Below are 19,588 nucleotides of genomic sequence, written 5' to 3' on the forward strand. Positions count from 1 at the left end.
AACTTTAAGCTAATATTAGACCCATCTATGCTAATGAAATTTTGTTAAGCAATAGCTAAACTAGGGTTCAGTCACTGGGATTAAAGGGAAGTGACTGTTAATGCCACTAGGTTTTTTAAAAAGAAATGAGAGGACCCTGAAGAAGCTATCAAAATATGCGTTTGTACCTTAGTTTGAGGTCCTCTGTTTTGCACGCGCGCGCACACACACACACACACACACACACATATGTAATATGCTTATAATAGGTACTCTATATGTATGTATACCAAATAGAGGGCTATTTCAAAGATTCAATTAGTTAAGAGGTGAAAAGCAGAGATGTAAAGCACTCAAATAGTGCCTGGCAGCTAGTGCACAGTAAATGTTAGCTATTTTTTTTATACCACATTTTTTTCTATCATTTACTTCACATAGTTAGGCTTTGCTTCCCCATTGGGTTTGTTCTCCAATGTTCCAAATTATACTATAAACCATTATCATATTTCCTACAGCACCATACAATGATAGATACTATAAAACAGCGGTTCTCAACCTGTGGGTCGTGACCCCAGCGGGGGTCGAGCGACCAAAACACACGGGTCGCCGAAAGCCATTGGAAAATACATATTTATTATACAATACATTTTTAAATAAAATATGTATTTCCGATGGCTTTAGGCGACCTCTGTGTTTTGGTTGTTCGACCCCTGCCGGGGTCGTGACCCACAGGTTGAGAACTGCTGCTATAAAAGAATTTACATTCATTGATTCATTCAACTACAACTAACTTAGCACATATTAAATGTGTGTAATTGTGCTAAGCAATGAATATACAGAGGTCCTAGTCTTGCTCTCTGGGAGGTCCTAGTCTGTTGAGGATGACAGTGAGATGCTTACATCATGCATCATATGACATAACTCACTGTAATGTGGTGGTGTGAATATGGGAACAGTAGGGTGTATAAAATGTAGCAGGAGCTCAGAGAGAAGGTTCCCAGAGGAAGGAGTAGGTCAGGGGAGATAGCCTTCTCGAGGTGAATTCTAGGCCAGGGGTCCCCAAACTTTTTACACAGGGGGCCAGTTCACTGTCCCTCAGACCGTTGGACGGCCGGACTATAAAAAAAACTATGAACAAATCCCTATGCACACTGCACATATCTTATTTTAAAGTAAAAAAACAAAACGGGAACAAATACAATATTTAAAATAAAGAACAAGTAAATTTAAATCAACAAACTGACCAGTATTTCAATGGGAACTATGGGCCTGCTTTTGGCTAATGAGATGGTCAATGTGCTCCTCTCACTGACCACCAATGAAAGAGGTGCTTCTTCCAGAAGTGCGGCGGGGGCCGGATAAATGGCCTTAGGGGGCTGCATGCGGCCCGTGGGCCGTAGTTTGGGGACCCCTGTTCTAGGCCAAGTATAAAGGACAGTTAGGGGTTAGTCAGGCTTAGGAAACTGGATCAGGATGTGCAGAGGCATGCTCAAGCATGACACACTCAGAGATGTTCAAGTAGCTCATTGTGTCAGGAGCCTGGGTATGCGCAGTGCACGATGGGAGATGAGGTGGAGATACGAAGAGCTTCAAAAGCTCTATGAAGGAGTTCAGATTGTGTCCAGAAGATGGAGGGGAGATAGTGAAGAATTTAAGGCAGGCCACTGAAGTAGAAATATTACCCTGGGGTAGGTGTGGAAGCAGAACCACCAGTTGAGTAATAGAAACCGATATCAACAAATACATGGTGCTGGCCATAATGCTAGTCCTTTAAAGAAAACAAACTCAGCCTTCCCCAGAAGCTTTAGAGCAGCACCTGGTAGTCCAAACTTATAGCACCGGATGCAGAATTCCTTCAGGTCCTTAGGACTACCCAGGAAATGGTGGTGCAACCTGGCTTTTTAATGCATTTAAAAACAGTTTTAAAAACTCAGCTTCAAATTTTCTGTGGTTTTCTCCTTTTTTTAAAAAAAAGTTTCTAATTTATTTTCATCAAATTACTCTTGCCCTGTGCTCTGCAGTATTAGGGGGCTAGTTGGAATAATCTTTCATCCCTGTGCACGAAAATAGAAAAATTGCTAAACAAATACAGCTTGTGCTTGGCTAAAAGTGAATTAGAATTTAAATAAGGTAAAATAAAACCTCAAATCTTGAAAAGTTCCATACCCTTTTGTTTTATTTTTCTTTTATTACAAAAGCAACACAGAAATTCATTACTTTGCTTGTTCTGTTGTTAAATGCAAACCAGCAAAAGATGACTTGTGAAAACACCTGTAATCCTGCTAACCAAGCGTCAGTTACTGCTGTTTGTGGGAGACTTACTTATCTGGTCAACAATCACTGCTGGTGACTAAGGATATTCAATTTTGACCAAAGGACATTTTGGAGAGGTTATTCCAGCCAAACTGCTTTCAGTTTAATTTTTTTTTTTTTTTTGGTCAAACTGCTTTCAACCGACTTACCTGGAAACCACCTAAATGAACTACCTTCCTGGGATTAACTCGACCAAGTGTGACTCCTGAGTCAGAGAACTGGGGACCCATTAGGCTGTGATGCAGGTCCGTCCACAGCTCTGAGAGAGGACAACGTGACAGTATATCATGATCACACTAACTATTTTTCGACAGAATGCATGACCCTCCGAAGCTTATTTCTGGAGAACAGTTTCCTGCCAGGGGGACTCGCGCATTTGTTACTTGTCTCCCTGGACTGAGAAGGCTTCATTTCAGTCCCCGGACAGCGGGCGACACTGCACTGACTGGGGGGGTTCTGGTGGGGACAGGGTGGGGTAAGGAAAAAAGCACTAGAGCAGTTACACTGCTTCCTTTGAATTCCTGGACCTGCAAGAGAACCTTAAGTGTTTTGACTGTTGGAAAAGATCTCAAAAACTTAGTTATTACCTCTTGAGGTTTGTAACTGTGAGGACATTGTTACTGCTTACCTAACAATCATCCCATTCATCTTTATTGGCCCCCAATTTTTCCCTAGGTGAAGGGAAAGCAGTGGCCTTTCCCGGGCTGGGAGGTGAGAGTGGATTACTCCATGACCATGGTCATTCCTGTTACCAGTAACTGGAGTAGTAAGTAGCCTGTGATGCCCGGGCAATGTGACTTAAGGGCTGGGGGACCTGTGGAGTGAGCTGTGGCTCCTCAGACTGCCACCCCCGCTTTCCCCCAGGAGAAGGGTACATTTGACACTAAGGAAAGTTGAGTGGAAGGATGGAAGCACCAGGGTCCCTAACGGCACAGAATGGATCTGGGTTATGAAAGGCTCTGAAGTGCAGAAATCTATTCTCTCAGTTTTCGTCACTTATTTTATGTGGGACGCTTTCATCCAGGTACCTGTTAATATAACATTAAATAAATATTTGGAAATGTTTATTTAGATGTAAAAAAAAAAGACTTTTATTTAATGTCTTCAGCATAAGTGGACAATTGTGACATGAGGTCAGCAGGCAGGACCGTCAGGAGTTTCCTCCTCTGTTCAGCTTGTTTTGTTAAAACTTTCTCTTTCCAGGCTAACCCTGAAGAAAATGCCTCCTGCATTATACTGACACTATTATTTTTCAAGAAACATCATTGGTTCTGCCACCTTTTAATTTAGCTATTATCCTTCAATCAACTACCGACATTGATAGTTTTAAATTTTCTGCACCTTTCATACTAATTAAAGAGAAACTAAACTGACCTTTGTAAAGTCTGAGAGGGCCTCTCTGAATGCTGACTACATTCGGCCATTTCATGACAGGAGGTTCCCAGAAGTGGGGAAGAGGTGTGGTTATAGGGGCTTCCATATACCTTCCCCCGATCTCTCTCTCGGTCCAATGACATAATTCTGCCTTGGAGCAAGTGTGGGGGAGTTCCAAAGGAACATAGGCCTTTTTTTTTTCTTCCAGTATCTTCCTTCATTCTTCCCCTTTTGATGCATCCAGAAGCAAGAGATCACATTCAGAAGAGGCTGAGTCACAGGAGACACAGCCAGGAGGGATCCCACAGGTATCTAACAGAATCCCCAAACTGAAGCTGGACAAGGAAGCTGAGGATTAGAGAAGAGAAGTAACTTCCACAGGATATCTCAGCAAATTACATAGCTGGGCTTGCAACCTGGGACTCTAGTTCCCATCACGGTGCTCTTTCTCACTCTGTGTTAGAACATAAACTCATAATACTTAGGGAAATTTAAGTTTTGGTTAAATGGAAATTTTCCTTTTAAACAGCAGCATATCGTTTTAAACTAGTTAGATATGAAAATTCTTGTTTCTCTACCCCCAACCTAGTCCCACTGAATCAGAAATTCTGGGGGTGGGGCCCAGAAATCTGTTTCAAAAGCACTCCAGGTGATTATATACATACTAAAATTTGAGAACAACTGGTATAGAGAAAAACGTCAGGCTTCAAATCCGTGTACCATTTTAGCTATGCGATTTACTTTAACTCTCTGAGTCTCAGCTTTTCAACCTACAATGAATCAACCAACCAACCATCCAACCAACCAACCAATCAAAAAACTCCCACTGTTTTGTTGGTTTAAAACTCTACCATATTTAGTGACAAAGGGTACATAATAGCCCTATAATCACTCAACAGACTGTGGCTATCATGCTTTTATTGGCATACAGTTAATTCTCAGTCTCTAGTGTCTCTATGCAATTACTATGCCCCTGCCCTGGAAATGTTTACTTTAGAATGGTTGGAGTTTCTAGTGATTTGAACATCACTGGCTGAGAAGAATGAAGAAATCTGTTGGGAGCTCTGGCTTGAGATTACCTAAAGGAGGAAGGTGGCCCAAGAAGGCCTTCAAGTCTTTGTGCTAATGGACTTGTCTATAGAGCAGTATAGACAATGAACTTGAGAGAATGTATATTTTACTTTAGTATCACAAAATCTAGTTGGTGATGTTTAAAGGGTTGTAAATAAGAATAACCTGTAAGTAGAAGGAAAACATTCATTTCATTAACACTTACCTAATAGGAAAATATTTCCATGACAAAACCTGAAGATCAATAAAGATCGTATTTCAAAAAACTCTCATAGCATCAAGAAAGTTACAAATGAGCAGGGGGACATGACAGGAATGAGGGAGAGGGAAATGTGATATGCAGGAGGAATAAGCAAAGAGAGACATAAAGAGAAACTTACATCTTAATTTGTCCATGATCTTCCCTCCACACAATGTGGCTAAAGCCATTTTGACAGCAAATACTGAAATTTTGCCATGGCCTTCCCTGTTTAATAGGAAAAAAAAGTTGTCATTTGGAAAACTTCTAGTAACCAAGTTTGACATTTCCTGTTCTGTAGAAAACATAGGACACCATAGCTGCATGCATTATGTGAACAATCCATTTCAGCAAAGGCTGTGAATACAAGACAACACACACATCCAAAAAAAGTCTAATCAAGGTTTCCTTTTTTCAAGAGGTAGCAGACTCAAGTTATTCTTTGTCAACTTGCTCAAAGCATGGACTGGTAGCTAGAGGGATATGTGCCAATTAACTATAGATTAAAATTACAGAACATGATTTTCACTTCTGGTTTCATAAAATAATTTTATGCATGGTGATTCCAACATTTTTATAATTTATTTAAACATTACTTCAGAAAAATATTTTTTTTGTCAGAGTATTCCTGAATTTTGTTTGTTAGGGTAACTATGGGGACTTTTTAATCAAATAATTTTCCCCACAAGCCAACTGCACTTATGTTGATGCATTTATTTTTCAAAGGGAGTTGGTATTTTATTTTGCTATTATTATTATTTGAAAATTTCCTTCTGCAAAAGAATTTTGTTTGAATAGTTCTCCTTCTACCTAATCGACATCAGAGCTGCTAAATCTTCATTGATTTATGAAGTATAGCTGGCTTGCCCTTCATAAAATGTGATACAAAGGGCATCGTGTAAGAAGTATAACATTTCAGCTAAATGATTTTCCAGCCGGAATGAACTGTTTATTCTTATACACTTGGAACCAGAAAGTGTATCATATTAGCAATTCATTGCTTTGACAGTTGCTACTATTAATGGTCAAGAGTTATTTAAAATAATAATATAGCTGAAAGGTAAGTTAAGTCTGTATTGACAAGGGTTTAATATATAGAATAAATCATTGATGTGAATCAGATTCATATTAGCGGACATATTAGAAGAATAAGATGTAATAAATATTTATAGTTTTGAGGGTTTTTTTTGTGTGTGACAGAGACAGAGAGACAGAGGGACAGACAGACAGGAAGGAAGAGAGATAAGAAGCATCAATTCTTCACTGTGGCACCTTAGTTATTCATTGATTGCTTTCTCATATGTGCCTTCACTGGGGAGCTCCAGCAGACTGAGTGACCCCTTACTCAAGCCAGAGATCTTGGGTTCAAGCTGGCGAGCTGTGCTCAAACCAGATGAGCCCACGCTCAAGCCGGTGACCTCGGGGTCTCGAACCTGGGTCCTCTGCATCCCAATCCAATGCTCTATCCACTGTGCCACCACCTCATCAGGCAATAGTTGTGCTTTCGTTATTTATTAGACTTCTGAGAAGGATCATTTATTATTCATTTTTGTTTCTGTCATTCTGAGAAAAGTACCTGAAAAACATCTAGCCAGATGCAAAACTAACTGATTCTATACTAGTGGCTCCTCCATTTGTATTTCCAAGCCTTACCACAAGACTAGGTAATTATTTATTGGAAATCTTCACTTGGATAATACACATCAAACCAAGTGCGTTCAAAATACAACTCATCATCTTTACAGAGCTTTCCTATAATACTTGAGCCAATCCTGCTACTAACCTGCTCTTCCTCCTACAGCCCTTCTTCTGGTTGGTCAAATCACCATGTACCTAGATACCCAAAAGTGAATCCTGGGGAAGGCGGTCACCCTTAACTATTTGTTCTTCCTCAATTCACTACCATCCCAAACACACATTTGAGGGAATCAACTATACCTCTGAATTGCATATTGAACCCACTCCCATTTTCCATTCCCACTGCCATTTCTTCCATCAGCTGTTGCTTTAACACTGTAATAGTCTCTTACATGACCTGTTTGAGCGCGCATATCACAGATTTGACTATATTATTTCTTTATTTAAAACCCTTATTGCCTCTGTTTGTTTAAGGATTTGGTTCCAGCTTTTTGTGCCTTCTCCAGTCTTCTCTGCCACCATTTCTGTTGCACTCCACACCACAGTCCCACTGTTCAAGGCCCGTGTCCTTCCCAGCATGCTCTGCCCAGGACTCTCTCAACCACTCATCAAGACCCAGCTCAATAGCATCATTCATTTCTCTGAGAACAGGTATTTTCCCCTTGTATGTAGAGGCAATTGTTACCACCTTCACCTTTATCTATTATGTGAAACCTACACCACGTGGCTTTGATTTGTTTATTTACATGTATGCATGTGAATCAGCTCTGCATTGAGAGATCCTTGGAGGCAGGGACTGCCTTCTGAATTAGGTGAATTTCAGTGCCTTGCGTTTTGTTTCACTCAGAGTTACTGAACAACACATTTCTTATATGACTTAATATCTATTAATCATTATAACTAGTGCCCCTAGAATTTTGAATGACCATTCATTATGTTGTTTACTAATTTTAGAGCAGGCAGCTATAATAAAAACGCAATGATTTTGTAAAAATCACCCCATTTAAAATTATTCCATGTCCTCTTCATTCACAATTGCATGGACAATTGGAAATATCAAAATTATTGTTTTAGGAAATAATTAGTTTCTTTTCCTAAACTGAAATATGGCTCAAATAATGAGATCAGGAAAGTCTACAAAGTGTGGGAAGAATAAGAGTAATAAAAAGATAAAGTAGTCTTCAAAATGCAAAACAATTGAAGAGCATTCTATATGAGATTTCAAGAGCAATATGGTTTCTTTCAATGAATCAGAAAGAACAATTTAACTCAAGAAAGAGAATAGACCACCGATGATGCTGGAACAGAGCGTTCTCCAAAGGATAAAATAATGATAGCTCACGGATGAATTCTTCAACCTTAGTTTTTAATGAAGAAGATCATAGGGAAATTGCCAGTCCTGTATTGTTCCTGGAAAGGCAAGATTAATGCTATTAAATCCAACAGTGGTTGTATCAGAGCTATTCTGCCAAATTGACATAATAAATCTAGATAAATCAAGTGGAGGGCAGCTCAATGAGAGTTTTGCAGGAACTCAAGGGTGAAATTAGCCCACTGGAATGTATTGTTATGCAAGCCTCTGTGCCAGACTGCAAATGTGACCCCTGTCAGGAAGAAGGATGCAGCAGGTGGCCGAGTTCAGACCGTGCTCAGTCCTGGCATGGATAAACCTTTAAGGAGTTCGAAGAGTGAGTGGAGATGACTGACTCCACAATGGAGAATGGGGCACCAAGGACTTAAATACAATAGATTTTTTTTAAAGAACATTTTCAGTAGTTATAACACGGTGAAGGAAAGGGTGGGGGAGGGGAGAGAAAGATTTTCTAAAGGCCTTTGGCAAGATTCCATAACAAAGGCTATTACTTAGTCATGTTGGGATCAGGGTCCCTACTTTTCTTTTCTTTTTTCTTTCTTTTCTTTTTTTCTTTTCTTTTCTTCTCTCTTCTCTTCTCTTCTCTTCTCTTCTCTTCTCTTCTCTTCTTTCTTTCTTTCTTTCTTTCTCTGTCTCTCTCTTTCCTTTTGTTTATTTTCTTTTGAAAAAAGAATTGGCATTAGCAAAAGAAACAAGGAGTAGGGAGAAGCTGGTTACATCCCAAAATAGAGAAACTGAAGAATTACTTTCATTAAAAATGGTCTTTAGTACAGGCAGTTTGATTCACAAACGGTCAGTGAAATTCCGTAAATGTCTAGAAAATGGAAAGTCAAGCTCACAAGGATGGATAACAGGAAGCTTTCAGGAGTCTTGTGCAAATGAGCAGGAAAGCAGCATATTGTTCCAAAGTGAGGCTGTACATGCAATGCCTCTAGGAGTGAAGCAGGAAAACCAAACACATGGAATGTTGGCTGTTAGCCACAACTCAGGAAGCAGACCTGCCAACGTTTACTTCGGATGAAAACCATAGATTGTGCCTAATGTTGCAGGCCAAGCAGCCTTTGCATGGGCAAAACCAGAAAGAGCCCTGGGAAAAGTCTATGCTCCTTTTTCACTTTTATGAAACGCTGTGGCGGAAGCCTTCTGATTTCAAGTGCAGTTCTGATGGTCACCTCAAGAAAGACATAGCAGAGCCAGATGTGCTTGAGGGCCTGTGTACTTCAGGGGTGGTCTTAGAGTCAGTAATCAATGACATGGTTACATAAGCTAGTGAAGCTGATTTTTAATAGTATACAAGATGCAGCAAAAGCTTTTAAAAATACTTAGTATTACGGAGTGAAATAAGTAAATCAGAAAAAAACAAGAACTACATGATTCCATACATTGGTGGAACATAAAAACGAGACTAAGAGACATGGACAAGAGTGTGGTGGTTACCAGGGGTAGGGGGTGGGAGGACGCAGGAGGGAGGGAGGGAGAGAGTTAGGGGGAGGGGGAGGGGCACAGAGAAAACTAGATAGAGGGTGATAGAGGACAATCTGACTCTGGGCGAGGGGTATGCAACATAATTTAATGACAAGATAACCTAGACATGTTTTCTTTGAATATATGTACCCTGAATTATTAATGTCATCCCATTAACATTAATAAAAATTTATAAAAAAATACTTAGTATTAGCCTATCTTTTTTTTTTTTAATTTTTTTTTATTTATTCATTTTAGAGAGGAGAGAGAGGACAGAGAGAGAGAGGGGGGAGGAGCTGGAGGCATCAACTCCCATATGTGCCTTGACCAGGCAAGCCCAGGGTTTCGAACCGGCGACCTCAGCATTTCCAGGTTGACGCTTTTATCCACTGCGCCACCACAGGTCAGCCTATCTTTTTTTAATTAAAAGAATAATTTTATTTTTAATGTAAAAATTTTACTTATTTTAATATTTTCCCTTTCAGTGAGGAGTGAGAACACAATGTATAAAACAAACTTCAATTTTTCCCCCCACTATTTGTTTTTTTGGCATAATGTAATGTATTCTATTTGTAAGCCAATTACCCCAAAGGTTTTGCTTATAAAAACTTTACTTTCCTGTTCTTGCTTGATGTCAGAAAATACCCAATTATATTGTTATATTTGTATTTCAGTAATACCTAAAAAAGTATTTAAAAGAACCAGCAAACTATCAATGGTACAAACTTAAATTGCTTCATAAATCAATGTTTCTTTAAATCTTTTATTTTCCTTTATACTTCGTTTTCTCACTCAGAAAAATTTCAGATTTTTCTGAGGGGAAATTGAAAATGGAAACAAAAAAGCACAAACCCTTGGCTTAATATATAGATATTGGTAGAGTGTTTGTCTGAAAAACATGGCTTACTTCAAAGTTTTACTCCTCAGAATAAAAAGTGAGGAACTCCATTGTGCTGAGTTTTTCATGAGTTTACAAAGAGACAATCTGATTTCTTTTAACTAAGAAGATGATGTTACCTGTATGGAAAAGTTGTCTGGGCAGGAAAACCTGCTTTGACAAGAAGGAAAAACAACAAATAGCTATGGATAGGTCTGGGATGCTAGGATGAATTCAGAACAGAATGTATGCTTTCTCCAGATGGCTAAGAGAGTTTCTCCATGTTGAATTTAAAGACTCCCACGATAAATTTAAAGCCCTCAAAAATGAGATTTAAATTCTGGTTGATTCTTTTTTTGAACAGGCTGGAGAAATTATTTCTCTACTTAAGAGTACTAAAATGAGAGGCTCTTCCTCTCCCAGCGTGTCTTACAGAAACATTTGGAAAGCGTTTTGATAAGCAAAGGCACAACACTCAGCTGCTCTATCACTTCCTCCTCTGGCTGCTTTACCTGGGAGTTATTCTGTCTTACCGATCACCCATTTCGTGACTCAATAGATATTTACTGACAATGCTTAAGAGGTTGGGGATATGTATTCACAGTCTATTGGGGAGAATAATGAAAAACAGTTAATTGTACTAGTACAACACATTTTCACAAAGGGCAGAGACCTCATCTTACCCATCTTTCATCCCCAGCCTATCATATAGCATCTGGCATATAGCAAGCTCATATGTATGTAAAATTAATGGAGGCACAAGGAGAAACTTTCTGACTTACCACTAAAGTTTTATATTGAGAAATTCTAAGCGTTTGAGTAAAACTGCAAACATTGACTTGATTGTACAGTCATGTGATATCTTGAATTTATAAGTGATCACATGCATAACTTGGGATAGATCACACATACACAACTCTTGTTTTGGGATAGTGAAGTTAACACGTGAACAGATAGGGACCCTTCATTTCGTCCTGGCATCCCCGATGTCAGCTACACATCTGGGAAAAGAATTCCTTATAGCACTGGGTCAGATGAATTTGCCAGGGGTTTCTTCAGAATGGAAGCAGACAATACTGTTGACATTGTCTCTCTTACCCCCATGAAATCCCATCTGCCACTCATCCAAAGTATAAGTCTCACAGAAAGATGAGTGACATTAAGGATGTCCAGTTGTGAAAAGTCTTCAGAAAGTGATCCCATTTTAGCAAAACACAGGTACCTTGAAATAAAATGTTTTCTATCAGAACAAAATTTTAGTGACTAGATAAGAATGCTCTGTGGATATCTTGAATTTAAGATGTACTCGGAAACAAATCACTAAGCCAAGGAAGCACTATTTCAAATATCTAGTTTTAGCCATATAGAAAATGGAAAAAAAAAGAAAAAAGAAAAAGAAAAACATTTGGTTTCATATGACTCTTCTCTTTTTCCTTTGCCTCAAAAGTGAACAAGGTGTCTTGTTGTCACACAGAGAAATGGCCATGTACTTTGTAATACATCTTACATTAAACATCAGAATCCTTTTTAAAACTCAAAAAACACAAGGGTTTTGGCAGAGTTCCAGTATTATTTCACATCCAGCCATCTTCACAGTATTTTGGCACCTTTCATAGTGTTGGGCATGGGTAGGGTGCTCAGCAGTGGGAATGGATGTTCAAATGGCTCAGTGAGGTGCCATGTGTCAACTGGAGAGGAAAATACCAGGATCTGGTATTCTGTATGAAAGACTATTATACAGTGGATTTGGGGTTCTGGATGGCTGTCATAAAACTGACTCTAAATGTACAACATGAAACTTGTTAAGTCCAAATATTTCTTCCACATACACTCTTGTCAAATATGTCTAAATACCACATGCTTAAACGGTTAGAAATGTGAGTGTAATAATAATATCCCATAATAAGCAGGATAAGCCTGGGAAAAAGTACATTAATTTTCATTAAAAAAAAAAAGAAACTGAAACCATGAATAGAATTGACCTTAAACTGTTTCCTGAAACAAAATGACTTTGATTTTTCTTTCACTCCTCATCTCATCTAGTATGAAGCTGTATGACCTGAAAATTATTTAATCTGTCTCAGCTTTAGCACTTACTCAACCTGGGGAATTATAATAATATAGTGCCAAATCCGTATGATGGTTTGCACACAGTAAATGAGGAGTACATCTTAGCTATTATTATAATTATATTATTACCATCATTAGAGAATTAATAAGAATATAGCTGGACTCCTGAAAAAAGAAAAATCACCATTCCTTTTAATATTAATCATTGTCCTACTATGAGTTTTGAGTGGCTGAATTTATGCAAAAATAATATTTACTAAAAACAAGGCCACTGTCACAAAAATCTACTTTATGGGGAGTTATCCTAAGAAGAAGGCTTTTCCTGAATTGAAATGAGATTAAGTTAACAGGCTAAAGTTGATATTAGTCTTTCCTAGGGAAGCAGGAAGAGAGTAAGACAAGTATATTGAAGTTTTTCTGTGAAAATAGGTTCACATATTAGTTACCATGAACATTTGGTTAGATGTTGGTTGACCATGTCATTGGGTGACCCTCTTCCCAGGGAGACAGCAATTTTTAGAAGGAAAGTCAGGAACAACAAAAATCTTCTAGACTTAGGTCACTGGTGTAAAATACCTACCTAGATCCTTACATACACCAATCATCCTGTGTATACAGGTGTGTCCTGTATCTCCTAAGAGGCTGACATGGCCAAAGAATAGGAAACCCTTAGAACCAGGGGACTGTTTATGATCTGCAGTAAGCATGCCTCTATAAAAACTGAGGTGGAGAAAAGGGGAAAATGCTATTCTCGGGGAACTGTGATTATGGAAAGGTCAGTCTAGTTCCCAGTGCAGTCAAGTGCAGTATGTTTTGATCCTCATTTCAGACCATTTTCTTGGCAGAGTCCAACTAGTTGGGTCTGGTGAATTATACGGCACCCCAATATAATGACCACGTTTCTTTGAATCCAAGTTCTTACTGTTCATGAGTTTAAATTGTTGTAATGTCTTTTATTCTTTTATTTTATTTTTTACATTGTCTCCTTATTGTCCAGGTTCTTCAGGTATCTCTAACTTTCATTTTGGATTTCATGTTTTTCTTATTCTGTTCATTTAAAATATGTCAAATAAAAAAAAATCTCTTAAATGTTTCAGTGATTCTATAATAGCAACAGCATATCCTTGATCTACTAATATCAGGTTCATTCATGTCTACCAAAATACAGAGGCTCCTTTAAATACTTGGATTCTGTCATGGGATAAGTTATAGGAAGTGACATCAGATCTCCATACTGGATCTCATGTGGACAAACTGGAGTCTAAAATGATAAGAAATAGAATCGAACATTTATTTTATTCTTGTTTCTCTTCTTACATTCACTTCTAAGTTGTATTTTCAGGTTTCAGTACTTCCTGATAGCTTCTATCTTACATTGTCTAAAATGTAAAAAGCCACCAAGGGAAATGTGAGTATCAGTAGAAACTGCATATACTCCCTTGCTATGGAAGGCAGAAGTATCTTCAGACCGAGGTCTCTTTGTGAATGCGTCTCTGCATCTCTACAAAAAGATCTCTCTACGTAGGTGTGTTTATTTTTCAGCTTTGGTTCCTTATGAATCCTCTAGCAATACTCTAAGAGTTAGCAGGAAATTATATATACATATATTTTTACATTTTCTATTGTTACACTGATAACAGATAAGTCCCCTAAAAACTTAAGTGGCAAGTCTGAAAGCTGCCATGCTCTTGTTAAGGGGACAGGATAGAAATGCAGTTATAGACGTTCCATGGCCTGGTTCCATTCTGCTACCTGTCATGTGGAACCAGAGCCTTGCTAACTGCCCTGCTTGGTTACCATAGTGATTAGCCCAAAGCAGTATATCAGCTTTGAAATCTATACAGACTGAGCAAATAGTCTATCATGCTGAGTTGTTTGTTTTAAAATTGTTTACTCCAACTTGAGAATTTCTCAAAATATAAGTATCACAGAAACAATAACCGATACTGGTCAAACTGAGCACAAACAATTCTGTTACCACTCTAGGTTGCTAAGTGACAGCTGGTGACTTTTGTAAGTGAGTGGCATAACAACATTGGCCTGGCTGGATCATCTCCAGTACTGGGCTTAACTATTTCCAAGCACTGGCCAGACAATGAGACTGAGAGACTGAGAAAACTCTTCTGAGAGTCTTAAAATGTGATTGCTGAAAGGTCAAATTAGTAATTTTCCTTTTTAAAATTCCAAACAGGTAGTGAAAGTGAAGGCAGTCATACAATCTCTAGACCAAGGGCTATTAACAAGACCCCCTTTGAAATTTTAGGCTGATAATGTAATTCAGGAGAGATTTTAGATTTTACAAGGCTGCCATGTATGCCTTGGAAAATGAATCTTAGCTGAATACCTGCGTACCCACTCTGCCACTAACGTGCTGAGGGGCACTGGGCAGGCGATGGGCTTTTTGTGCTTCAGTTCCTTCATCCGTAAAATGAAAGATGTGGAAGAACAGTTTTTAAGATCTCAGCCAGATCTGAAATTCTCTGATTCCATGAGGGAGATTGTATGATAATGAGGCTACATTTCAACTGTGGTGTGTGGATAGCATCAGTCTGTTTTATGTGGCATGTTATTGACCAGTTCATTTAATGCAAGTCATCGCTACTTTCACTAGACTGGTCAAGAAACCCTTTCCAATCTCTCAGTGTTTGCTCTAGGGTCTTGTCACTTCACCTCTGAAACACTGTCTTTAGCAATTTGCAAAGAAGAGAGTTAAAAACATCCTCTTGCTTAACGCTTCACTAAATCATTTCACAGACAAGTAACACTTTGAAGTGTCCACAGCTTGTAGCAAGGGTGGTATGAGTTAAATAAAGGTCAGGGCATAAAATACAATTGTACTCAATTTCCTATGGCGGTATTTTACTCTCTAGTCTGTTTCATAGCATTTAAAATTTATATGAAACACATAGAAACTTTATTAAAATAAGTATCTGATCAAGACAAAGGAGGCAGTAGGTTACTCAAAAAAATTATTTGCAACAAAGACCAAGAAGGACAAGGGGAACATGTATAAAGTAACAGACATTCAGAAGGCACTTACGGATCAAAGGCTGCCAGCAGGAAGTTAAGCAGGAGGCTGATGGACTGCTCCACGTGGATTTGGTGAGTTGTTGGCATCCGCTTGTTGAGCTGGTAAAAAATGGTGGACAGCACTGCCTCCAAGCGTGCCACATTGAGTTCTATGTTGGGGTCCAGGTTGTTCAGAGCATTTTCCCGCAATGCTTCTATGACGTTCCAAATGTCCACCAGGTGCACTACATGCAATTAAGGCAGAGTACACATCAGCCCAAAGTGCAAAGAAAGCTAAATTCATTATTTTACACATATCAGCTATCATGGCTCCTCACAGGCTTCCGTATGTGTTTGACCTTCGTAGGGGCTGACGTAAGTATATATATGCACTCAGTGCATGATTTCAGGGACTTGAGGTACAATGAATAACAGCAAGCAGATGAAAACCATAGCAGATAGTTATTTCTAGTCTTCATAATGACCTTTGAAATATAGCTATTATCTCCAAGTTACATGTGAGGAAACAGGATCAGGGAAGTTAACTGACAAAACCCAAATTTAGTCAATGATAAAACTGGTATTCAAATCCAAGTCTAGCTGGCTTCTTTAAAAAAATGGGGCATATAATTGATATTTAACGTTGTGTAACTTGAAGGGGTATACTGTGTTGATTTGATAAATATATATCGCAATCTGATTACCACCATAGTGTTAGCTAACACCTCCATCATGTTTCATAATTATCATTTCCTTTTTGTGGTGAGAACACTTAAGGATCTAGTTTCTCGGCAACTTTGAAGTAGATACTACTTGTGATTATAGTTAACAAGTCTATCTGGCCTGTAAGCATTTTTCTATTGTACATGCTAACCACTAAAAAAAAAAAAGAAAGAAAGAAAGAAAGAGAAAAAACAACACAACATGTAAATTCTAATATTTGTGAGGATATGAAAACTGCACTTGAGGATTTAAAATATTATCATTTATATATTTTCAGTAGTATAAGGTTATGGGGGATATGGAAAAATCGCTAAAATGCAGCAGCATAACTAAGTCATAGATCACAGCTACACTGGTCAAGAACAAATTGTTTTTTGGCTACATCATTGACTAGCTCATTTAACTTAAATCACGGCTACTTTCACTAAGGTAGTCAAGAAATCAACTTCTATTTTTGTCTGTCTTGAAATCTTGTTATGACATCCAAGAAACCATCAACACAATCAAGACAATGAACGTTCCATCACCTCCAAGAGTTTCCTCATGCTCCTTTGTAATTCATCCCTCTTCCCATCCCAGGAAACCACAGATTTGCCTTCTGTCATGATTTTCTAGAATTCTATATAAGTGAAATCACCCAGTGTGTACTTTTTTTTTTGATCTGGATACTTTTACTTAGTGTAATTATTTTGAGAGTCATCTATGTTGTTGGATGTATTAATAGTTTGTTATAGGTATATAACAATTTGGTTGTCTACATACTTGTTGATGGACATTTGCGTTGTTCTGGTTTTAGTTGATAAAGAATAAAGTTGCTATGAACAGTCATGTACAAACCTTTGTATAAAAATGTGCTTCCATTTCTTTTGGTAAGTTCTTAGGAAAGAAGTGGCTATGTTGTATGATTCATTTTTGAAAACTTCCAAAGTGTTTTCCAAAGTAGTTGTACTATTTTACATTCCCACCAATCATGTATAAGAGTGCCAGTTTCTCCGCAATTTCATCAAGTTGGTTCAATTTCCATTACACTTTTGCGTTTGAAAATAACATGTGTCTTTCTCAACGAAGCACAGGTTCCAGTTCCTAAGAGATGTGCATGGCACATATGTTTTTCCACCACCTACTCCACGTTTTAGTCTCCTACCTCTTTGATAATTTCTGACATGATATTTAAGAAAACAAAACTAACATCATTGAACTCCTGGACTTGGAGTCTAAAGCAGAAGATTTGGAGTCCGAAGCCTGAAGTTCAAATCTGCCTTTTCTACTTCTAGTGCATATGCTCTTAGCCTGGAAGACTTAGAGCCTCACTTTCCTAATTTATGAAGTGAGTATGGTGTTCCTTAAATGGGAAATGCATAAAGTCAAAAGCAGTAGTGACTGGTACATAGACACAACACGTTATGTATAAGCAAATGAACAAATTGAGTCATGTAAAAAAATTTTGGGTACATCTCTGGCTTCTGGCAGAGCAATATAAATTATTTTTCAAATGAATTAATTGTTAAATTTGGCTAAATTCAAATTTGCAACCTTCTATATCACACAAGGAAATTATATATATTTGTATTTTTCTGAAATGAGAAGCGGGGAGGCAAAGAGACAGACTCCCACATGCACCCGACCAGGATCCACTGGGCATGCCCATTAGGGGGCGATGCTCTGCCCATTGGGGGTGTTGCTCCATTGGAATTGGAGCCATTCTAGCACCTGAGGTGGAGGCCATGGAGCCATCCTCAGTGCCTGGGCCAACTTTGCTCCAATGGAGCCTTGGCTATGGGAGGAGAAGAGAGAGATAGAGAGGAAGGAGAGGGGGAGGGGTGGAGAAGCAGATGGGTGCTTTTCCTGTGTGCCCTGGCCGGGAATCGAACCCAAAACTTCCACACGCCCAGCCAATGCTCTACCTCTGAGCCAACTGGCCAGGGAGAAATTATTTGTATTTTTAAATGTTATTTATCCAATTTTTTAATTTAGCAACCATGACACTCCCAAAGAAATAACATCTGTAAGTTTAATTTATTTATTTAATGTTTTTGAGGAAAAAAGATGCAATTGCTATGATTATTTCCTACAAAATTGATCTACAGATTCTCTGGATCTATTCCTTGGGGATATGTCTGGGTGTAGGGTAGAAAAAGAGCGGTGATGAAGAGATCTGGCCTGTCCTTCTCACTGGTATCTGGATACTCATCTGGTTCCTGACTATGGGTCATGTGAAACAGGCATTGGAGAAGAAGCATATGAACTGTGAAGTTGAACATAGGAGGGAGATGGCTACAAGCCAAGAAAGAGAAATGGCTGCTGGGAGAGAGAGGGAATCTGGATGCTTTGGTCTCTCCTGGTGAGTCTTTGTGGGCATAGGAAGCTTTCAGGATTCCCAGGGGTGGAATCATACAGGTCCACGGAAGTGGACAACGTATCCACAGGTGTGTGGAAGCGTCCATTAGGCACATCAGCTTCTGCTTGCCCAGCCTACCCTCATCTCCTCTCTGCCAAAACCGCTTTCTCTGGCCTTCCGTTCCCGGATGAATGGCTTCAACCCCCTCACTACTTCCCTGTTCCACTTAGAATCTAGATTTCATTCCTGGGTCCTCCTATCTCACATAACGACCGAGTCCTATGGACTCTACCTTTAATATATCATTTTAATTCCTCCATTTTCATGACCCTTGTTCCCATCACCCAATTCCATCACCATTATTATCTCAAACTGGTTGACTAAGTCAGTTTTTTCATCTTCATTCTTTCTCCACTCCAATTCTTTCTAAAACACTGTAGCCAGGATGATAACTCTGAACTGCATATCTGACATGTCACTTGTATGCTGCTTCAAGTGCTTTAAAAACTTCCCATTAAGTTGAAATTCAACTCTTCAACATGGCTTGCAAAGTTCCTTCTGATCGGGCCTCACTTCTCATCCAGGTCTCATCCATCAGGCGTTAGTGTGAGCACCACTTCCAGGATGTCTTTCTGCCTCCCCCACTCTAGGTTTTGTACCCCTTCTACATGCCACCTGAGAATCCTGTTCTTCCGCATTACCTAGTGAACTCTCTGTGCAGACCAGCTGGTGTCCCTTTCCTCTCGCATAGTCTGTGCCATAGGAGGAGCCTCTGTCTATCGTGAAAACTGCTCATACTCCCAGTCTCACACATCATAGGAGCTTAATAAATATCTGTTGTCTAAGCAAGCACACGGCAAGAAAATGACTGAACAGTGAAAATGCATCTGATTGCTAAAGAGGCAATCAGGTAGAGTCCTGAAGAATCACAAAAGCCTTGGTCTGAATCCTAGGTATATTATCTGTCAGGTTACCGGGCTCCTACGAGTCTTCATCTTAGAAAGGTGGTACTGATTATGGCATCTTCCCTCAAATGATTACTATGAAGGTTAAATGGGGTGATGCCTGAAAAATGCTTGGAATAGGGCATGTAACACAAGAAGTAATAATATGGGCAAATAA

At 38.9% G+C, this 19,588-nt stretch overlaps 1 protein-coding gene across 15 annotated transcripts in view; it reads right to left on the reverse strand.

Annotated features, from left to right (window-relative positions):
* DTNA (dystrobrevin alpha) overlaps positions 1-19,588 on the reverse strand; it is a 395,762-nt gene that overhangs the window by 89,108 nt on the left and 287,066 nt on the right. For all 15 annotated transcript variants that reach the window (XM_066246831.1, XM_066246840.1, XM_066246839.1 and 12 more), the window contains 2 exons: positions 15,437-15,650; positions 5,118-5,203 (listed from right to left, as the gene is read on the reverse strand). In XM_066246831.1, coding sequence (XP_066102928.1) covers positions 5,118-5,203; positions 15,437-15,650 — 300 coding nt within the window. The remainder of the gene's footprint in view (positions 1-5,117; positions 5,204-15,436; positions 15,651-19,588) is intronic.

Source organism: Saccopteryx bilineata, chromosome 11 (genome assembly GCF_036850765.1).
Source record: "Saccopteryx bilineata isolate mSacBil1 chromosome 11, mSacBil1_pri_phased_curated, whole genome shotgun sequence".
In the NCBI taxonomy this organism is placed as follows: Eukaryota; Metazoa; Chordata; class Mammalia; order Chiroptera; family Emballonuridae; genus Saccopteryx; species Saccopteryx bilineata.